This window comes from Gymnodraco acuticeps, unplaced genomic scaffold (genome assembly GCF_902827175.1).
Source record: "Gymnodraco acuticeps unplaced genomic scaffold, fGymAcu1.1, whole genome shotgun sequence".
In the NCBI taxonomy this organism is placed as follows: domain Eukaryota; kingdom Metazoa; phylum Chordata; class Actinopteri; order Perciformes; family Bathydraconidae; genus Gymnodraco; species Gymnodraco acuticeps.
The window spans coordinates 983,031-991,822 of NW_022990027.1; the positions used below are offsets into that span (position 1 = coordinate 983,031).

The 8,792-nt window shown below is 49.8% G+C and overlaps 1 protein-coding gene across 1 annotated transcript; it reads right to left on the bottom strand.

Annotated features, from left to right (window-relative positions):
* Positions 1-519: 519 nt before the first annotated feature.
* Positions 520-4,475, bottom strand: LOC117545231 (uncharacterized protein K02A2.6-like). The gene is made up of 4 exons (XM_034214952.1): positions 3,805-4,475; positions 2,981-3,366; positions 2,026-2,141; positions 520-633 (listed from the first exon to the last, which is right to left on the bottom strand). The coding sequence occupies exons 1-4, from the start codon at positions 4,473-4,475 to the stop codon at positions 520-522; spliced, it is 1,287 nt and encodes a 428-aa protein (XP_034070843.1).
* Between the last annotated feature and the right edge of the window lie 4,317 nt (positions 4,476-8,792).

Sequence of the window (8,792 nt, forward strand, 5' to 3'; positions counted from 1 at the left end):
TTATGACCAGTCCCTATTTACTTACTGGGATACAAACCGGAGGAACCAGGCATGGAGGGAGGTGGCAGAGGCAGTGGGTGAAACTGGTAGGTTTTCGCTTGTTTGGGGATTTGATATCCAGTTTACTTCGTTGCTAGTTTACTTCGTTGCTAGCAAGCATAGACAGTATCATTAGCCAGCATGGAATGTAGCATAAAATAGCACCATAAACATTAATCTCATAAATGTTCATCATAGCCCTTCCTAATTGACAATAGTGTAGAAGAACCGGGTTTTTTTGCTTTGTATGTCGGGGGCGGGATATTCATGTGATATTCATGTGATTGGTTGTTGGTCGCGAAATCCCCAAGCTGTCAGACACGCCCAGCTCCAGGATTTTCAAGATTTGGTCAAAGCTGCTGTGTGGACACACCGTTAGCCATGGCAGTGACATTGAGCAGAAGACTAAATATCTCTTTCTTCCCCCCCTAAAGTCTCTCGCTCTAGTTATGGCAGTATTTAACATACGTCCATATGTTGTTAAAACAGTCGGGCCTGTTTCTTGAGATCATTTTTCTTCCACAGAGCCAGCCGGTCAAAATCCTCCACAGTCATGCCGAACACTTGGAGGAACTCCTCTGGGGACAGGTGACGCTGAAACACAAATATAAAAGAGATGACAGTTAGCATATGATATTAGTTTTTTCTTGTTTGACAGTACCTAAATACATTTTACATGAAGGTTCAAGGCTTTTATTGGTCATACGAACATAGCTACAGTGTAGTTATGACGATGGAAATCTTAGGTCCCAGGCTCCTCAAACAGTGCAACACAATAAAACAGATACACAGAAAAAAATAGTGCAAAAACAAAAATAGTAAAAAGTGAAATAGTTCAATAAGATTCTATATACAAGTTTTTGGAATATGATTAGATAAATCATTTCTAAGTAGCAGCCAGATTAATGTCATGGATGTTGTTTCAAAGTTCAGGTGTTTAACAGTCTTATGGCCAATAATACATTCTGGCTGTATGGGCCGGCTCTGGAGCCGAATCCATGGCTGCCGGGACCGGTTCTGGAGCAAGGACCATGGCTGCTGGGGCCAGAACTGGTTCTGGAACCATGGCCCTTTGGGCTCGTGTTGCCAACCTGGCCTTGCGACTCCTTCCCTTAGGAGCCGTTTGGAGGCTCCGTGGACCTCCAAAGGCCAGACGAGTACCAGCGAATGGCTCCTGGACTGTAGCAAACACTGGGTGAGAAGCAGGGGCTGACGCCAGACGGACCACACCGATGCGTGTGGTATCAAAACGGGAGTTGGGAGGCCTGGGGCTGTCAGGCAGGGGATAACACACCGTGAGAAAATCCAAAATGCTGCCCGATAAGAATTTAACCAAGCCTGGCTTCTCCATAGTAATCCGGCGTGCCTCTGCCAGAACAGCCTCTCGCTGCTGAACCCTGGACGCTCTCAACCATCGATACGAGCAGTCATCCAAAGCAAAGGAAAACTCGGTGTTACGGTGTGCAGGAAGCAGGACCCAAATGCAGATTTAAGTGACAAAATAATTCCTTTATTTCAAGGCTACAATATTTCAGAGCCAGAACCGAACACTCACCGCAGTTTACTCACAACACAAGACAACCCGACAAAGAGAGACAGAAAACCCAGAACTTAAATACACCCAGGACTAATCACATAAATACGAGACAGGTGAGGAGGGAGGAGAAAATACAGAGGCACCAGGTGAACACAATCAGGGAGGGAAACAGACAGAAAGCAAACAGGCAGGAAACGGGGGTGAACACTTTGCAAAATAAAACAGGAAACCCAAAGATAGAAAAAGACTAGAAAAACACCAACACAGACAGATCCTAATAGCATGAGACGCTGATCGTGCACGCTAAGGCAGGCTACGTAGGGATCATAACAAAGGAACACGACTATGATTGGCCAAAGGCTGAGTCCTACAGAGATCTCAACGTGCTGTAGAGCTAACACCACAACTAGGATGAGTATCCGATAAATTAGCAGACACTCTCGGGTTACTGGGAGAGTCGAAAAGTCGAGAGGCTTGTCTGAGCTGGCGTGTTGCGCTGGTCTCGCGACATCCTCATGAGGAGGGGAAGCCACCATTTCTGGCTTTCTCTCGGGCACAGCTTTATCTGGGAGCACCGGCACAATCACAGGATCAGACAATGGGACATCATAATCACTTGTACTCGCCTGTGCACGTGTGTGTGTGTGTAATCAGGCCAATACCTCTTGTCACTGGAACCACAGTGTCTCTGTTGGAGTCCAGCACCGGCTCTAAGGACACAGTGTCTGTCAATCTGGCTCTTACTTGATCCACATGCCGCTTCACGACTTGACCACTTCCAATGATCACTGTATATGACACTGGACCTGATGAGCTGTCGATGACCGCAGGGATCCATTTAGGTCCATAAGAGTAGTTTCTGATGAAAACTTTATCCCCAGGTGAGAAACTTCTCAGTTTCCTGTTTGTGTCATGGGACTGTTTTCATCTTTTTCATCCCCTCTTTGAAGGTTTGGACCGCCCTCTCTGCCAGCCCATTAGAAGACGGGTGAAACGGTGCTGAAAGTCTCAAATTCAGCACTTGTAAAACAGGTTCCGTTGTCTGACACCAACATTTTTGGCAGTCCAAAAACACTGAAACTCTGACGTAGCTTTTCAATGATCACCTGTGATAAATATCCATCCATTTTGAGTGAGCATCCACTATCAGTAGAAACATCTCTCCCAGTAAAGGACCTGCATAGTACACATGAATTCTCGTCCAGGGAGACTCCGGCCACTCCCAGGGATGTAATGGTGCTGATGGTGGTGACTTGTGGTGCTTTTGGCACTCCTCACAAGACTGCTCTTCCTTTTCTACATCCTGGTCCATCCCCGGCCACCATACATAAGATCTAGCCAGACCTTTCATCTTTGACATGCCGGAATGTGTTTGGTGCAGTACTTTCAATATATTTTTCCTGCCTTTGTTTGGTGCGATGACTCTGGCTCCCCAGTGCACGCAGCCATCCATCACACTCAGTTCCTCTCTCCTCTGATGATACGGCTTGAGAGGAGCCTCAGTCTCTGACGGCCATCCCGACAAGACATAACCATGAACTTGAGACAATATTACATCCTTAGCTGTCCAGTGTTTTATTTTGGCTGTGTCCACGAGTGTGTCATCCAGAAGATCAATCATGAGCACTTGTTCTGCGGTCTCACTCTCTCGCACATCTTCCGACAGCGGCAGTCTGCTTAATGCGTCCGCATTAGCGTTGTTCTTTCCTGGTTTGTACACAATGTGATACTCATAGGCACTCAGGTGCACCGCCCATCTCTGAACTCTAGGGGAACCCATCTGTGGAATGGGTTTCTTTTCGTTGAAGAGAGAGATCAGTGGCTTGTGATCTGTATAGATGGTGAAAAATCGACCATACAAGTACTTGTGGAATTTCTTGATTCCAAATATAACTGCTAAGCCTTCTTTGTCTAGCTGTGAGTAATTCTTTTCAGCAGGCGCTAGGGTACGCGACATGAACCCCAAAGGACGTTCAGTTCCATCGTCCATTACGTGTGATAAAACAGCGCCCACCCTGTAAGGTGACGCATCACATGACATAATTAACTCTCGGTCAGCAGAGTAATGCACCAACACTTCTGCTGAGTTTAACAGGGCCTTTGATTTTTTAAAAACCTCTTCCTGTTTCTTTTACCATGTCCATCGCACATCTTGTCGCAGGAGCTCATGCAGTGGTGCCAATAGTGTAGCTAAGTTTGGCAGAAATGTGTTATAGTAATTTAGCAAACCTAAGTACGACTTGAGTTCAGTAACATGTGTGGGGTTGGGAGCCTCCATGATGGCTTTGACTTTCTTTTCCACAGGGTGAAGTCCCTGTGCGTCCACTCGATGTCCCAGATATTCCACTTCCTCTTCCAGGAAAGTGCACTTGCTCCTTCTCAGACGCAATCCTGCCTCCTCCAGCTTTGCCAACACTGTTTCGAGGTTCTGCAGATGGTCTTCCTCATCCACACCGCTCACCAGGATGTCATCTAAATACACTGCCACGAAAGGAATGCCTCGCAGGAGACCTTCCATTGTCCTCTGAAATATAGCTGGGGCTGATGCTACTCCAAAAGGCAGTCTGTTGTATGTGAATAAGCCTCTGTGCGTATTCACTGTTAAGTATTTCTTTGATTCATCATCCATGAGTATTTGCTGGTATGCATGACTCATGTCCAACTTTGTGAACTGTTTTCCTCCTGTCAGTGCTGCAAATAGATCTTCCATTCGGGGTATGGGGTATTGTTCAAGTGAGGAAACTGTATTTACAGTGAGCTTGTAGTCTCCACGTAGCCTTACTGTCCCAACAGGCTTCAATATTGGAACCACTGGTGCTGCCCATTCTGCATGTTTAACAGGTGAGATTACTCCTTCTTTCAACAATCTGTCTATTTCTTCATCTACTTTGGTGCGCATGGCATACGGGACAGACCTTGGACGGAAGAAACAACGGACTGAATCAGCCTTTACATGGATGGTAGCTTTCATACCTTTCAGTGTGCCAAGCTCCTCTTTGAAGACATTTTCATGTTTGCTCAGTACTTGCTGCAGCGATTTGTCCTCTGTCTTCAGGTGTTTCAGGACTCGAGATTTGTGTCTGAGCTTGATTTATTTCCAACTCGGATATATTTCCTCCAGCCAGCCACTTCCCAGCAGGCTGGGGCCGTCCCCTTTAACCACAATGAGGGGCAGGTACCGCCTTTGATGTTTGTATTTCACTCTAACAATGGCAGCTCCGACCACATTAACAGGGTCACCTGTATAAGACTCGATGTGGATTTTGGTTGGTCTCAAACATGGACTTTTTATGTCTTTCCATAGTCTTTGGAATGTCTGTTCATTCATTATTACCAAAACCTGCATGTAAGGTGCTAACCAGTCCGTTTGGCATGTCCTCTTTGATCCCGTCTTGATCCTTGTCTTAATCCTCTTCTTAATCCTCGTCGCCAATAACATGTTGTATCTTGTGATCAATAATTGTATGTCCACAACGTAAGAGTAGATTTAACTGGTTTACTTTTGTAACAACTAAGAAGTGAGGATACCTGGCCCGGAGGAAGCCCGGGGTCCCCTTCTGGAGCCAGGCCCAGAAGGAGGACTCGTCGGCGAGCGTCTGGTGGCCGGGCTTGCCACGGAGCCCGGCCGGGCCCAGCCCGAAAAGGCAACGTGGGCAACACCTCCGCTTCTCCGTCCCGCGGGCCCACCACCTACGGGAAACATCGATGGGGTCGGGTGCGCTGCCAGAAGGGTGGCAGTGAAAGCGGAGGGTCTCGACGGACCAGACCCGGGCGACAGAAGCTGGCTTTGGGGACGTGGAACGTCACCTCTCTGGGGGGGAAGGAGCCGGAGCTTGTGCGGGAGGTGGAGCGTTACCAGTTGGATCTGGTTGGGCTCACCTCTACGCACAGCGTCGGCTCTGGAACCTTACTTCTGGATAGGGGTTGGACTCTATTCTTCTCCGGAGTTGCTCAAGGTGTGAGGCGCCGGGCGGGTGTGGGGATACTCACAAGTCCCCGGTTAGGTGCTTCGTTGTTGGAGTTTACCCCAGTGGACGAGAGGGTCGCCTCCCTACGCCTGCGGGTTATGGGGGGGAAAACTCTGACTGTTGTGTGTGCTTATGCACCCAACAGCAGTTCAGAGTATACGGCCTTCTTGGAGACCCTGGAAAGAGTCCTGTATGGGGCTCCTGAAGGGGACTCTTTAATCTTGCTGGGAGACTTCAACGCACATGTGGGCAATGATGGAGACACTTGGAGGGGCGTGATTGGGAGGAACGGCCCCCCTGATCTGAACCGGAGTGGTGGTTTGTTACTGGACTTCTGTGCTAGTCATGGATTGGCCATAACAAACACCATGTTCGAACATAAGGATGCTCATAAGTGTACGTGGTACCAGAGCACCCTAGGCAGAAGGTCCATGATCGATTTCGTTATCGTATCATCGGACCTGAGGCCGTATGTTTTGGACACTCGGGTAAAGAGAGGGGCGGAGTTGTCAACTGATCACCATCTGGTGGTGAGTTGGGTCGAGTGGCGGGGGAAGCCTCTGGATAGACCTGGTAAGCCCAAACGTGTAGTTCGGGTGAACTGGGAACGTCTGGAGGAGGCCCAAGTTCAGGAGGCCTTCAACTCACACCTCCGGCGGAGCTTTTCGGGCATTCCTGTGGAGGTTGGGGACATTGAACCAGAGTGGTCGGTGTTCAAAGCCTCTATTGCCGAAGCCGCGGCGGGGAGCTGTGGTCTCAAGGTCCTAGGTGCCTCAAGGGGCGGTAACCCTCGAACCTCCTGGTGGACACCGGTGGTCAGGGAAGCCGTCCGACTGAAGAAGGAGGCCTTCAGGGATTTGTTATCCCGGGGGACTCCCGAGGCAGTTGCAAGGTACCGACAGGCCCGAAGGGCAGCAGCCTCATCCGTGGCCGAGGCAAAGCAGCGGGTGTGGGAGAAGTTCGGAGAAGACATGGAGAAGGACTTTCGGGCGGCACCAAAGTTGTTCTGGAAAACTGTCCGACACCTCAGGAGGGGGAAGCAGGGAACCATCCAAGCTGTGTACAGTAAGGATGGGACGTTGTTGACCTCAACTGATGGAGTGTTAGGGCGTTGGAAGGAACACTTTGAGGAACTCCTGAACCCGACAACTCCGCCCTCTATGTTAGAGGCAGAGCTGGAGTATGACGGGGGATCAACACCAATCTCCCGGGGGGAGGTCACTGAGGTCGTCAAACAACTCCACAGTGGCAAAGCCCCGGGGGTGGATGAGATCCGCCCGGAAATGCTGAAGGCTCTGGGTGTTGAGGGACTGTCATGGTTGACACGTCTCATCAACGTTGCGTGGAAGTCGGAAACAGTACCGAAGGAGTGGCAGACCGGGGTGGTGGTCCCCCTTTTTAAAAAGGGGGATCAGAGGGTGTGTGCCAATTACAGAGGCATCACACTACTCAGCCTCCCCGGGAAAGTTTACTCTAAGGTACTCGAAAGGAGGGTCAGGCCGATTGTCGAACCTCAGATTGAGGAGGAACAATGCGGATTCCGTACTGGTCGTGGAACGACGGATCAGCTTTTTACTCTCGCAAGGATCCTGGAGGGGGCCTGGGAATACGCTTATCCGGTCTACATGTGTTTTGTAGACTTGGAGAAGGCGTATGACCGAGTTCCCAGGGAGTTACTGTGGGAGGTGCTGCGGGAGTATGGGGTGAGGGGGTCTCTACTCAGGGCCATCCAATCTCTGTACTCCCAAAGCGAGAGCTGTGTCCGGGTCCTCGGCAGTAAGTCGGACCCATTTCCGGTGAGGGTTGGCCTCCGCCAGGGCTGCGCTTTGTCACCAATCCTGTTTGTAATATACATGGATCGGATTTCGAGGCGTAGTCATGGGGGAGGGGGTCTGCAGTTCGGTGGACTAAGGATTGCACCACTGCTTTTTGCAGATGATGTGGTTCTAATGGCTTCATCGGTCTGCGACCTTCAGCACTCACTGGATCGGTTCGCAACCGAGTGTGAAGCGGCTGAGATGAGGATCAGCACCTCCAAATCTGAGGCCATGGTTCTCAGCAGGAAACCGATGGACTGTCCACTTCAAGTAGGGAATGAGTCCTTACCCCAAGTGAAGGAGTTCAAGTATCTCGGGGTCTTGTTCTCGAGTAAGGGAACAATGGAGCGTGAGATGGGCCGGAGAATCGGAGCAGCGGGAGCGGTACTGCAGTCGCTTTACCGCACCGTTGTGACGAAAAGGGAGCTGAGCCAGAAGGCAAAGCTCTCTGTCTACCGGGCCATTTTCGTTCCTACCCTCACCTATGGTCATGAAGGATGGGTCATGACCGAAAGAACGAGATCGCGGATACAAGCGGCCGAGATGGGTTTTCTCCGCAGGGTGGCTGGTGTCTCCCTTAGGGATAAGGTGAGAAGTTCGGTCATCAGGGAGGGACTCGGAGTTGAGCCGCTCCTCCTTCGCGTCGAAAGGAGCCAGTTGAGGTGGTTCGGGCACCTAGTTAGGATGCCACCTGGGCGCCTCCCTAGGGAGGTGTTCCAGGCACGTCCAGCTGGGAAGAGACCAAGGGGTAGACCTAGGACCAGGTGGAGGGATTATATCTCTTCGCTGGCCTGGGAGCGCCTTGGGATCCCCCAGTCAGAGCTGGTTGATGTCGCCAGGGAAAAGAAAGTTTGGGGCTCTCTGGTGGAACTGCTACCCCCGCGACCCGACCACGGATAAGCGGAAGAAGATGGATGGACTTTTGTAACATGCTTCCGGGACTTCCTCATGGGAACGTATACAACAGGCTCTTTTAATACCAAGAGTGAGTTTGCCCCCTGATGGACAAATGCAATAACATGTAATAATAACACAAGGTAAGATACCACAGTCCTTAACATCTATCACCGTGTATATCACCATTCAAACATCTTTTAAAAGTTGAACAAACCCCACACAGCTCAGTGAAATGTTGACTTTATTTGATCATTTCAGTCAAAACTAACATTCATATTTCTCTTTTTGATTATAATACTGATGAAAGTTCAAAACAAAGCACTTTGGCAACTTACCACATACGTTTTAAAATGCTTAATAAGCACCGTAACTTTCATGATATCATTTCTTGGTCATAATCGGTTGTTTCCGTGAACGGCCGACTGTTGTGTGACGGCAAATGCTGCGGCTGCCTGCAAGGCATTGTGGGGCAGCACTTTCTCCTCTCCTTTCGTCAAGGGAGGTCCAGTGGTTCCTAAGCTAAAGGAGGTTATA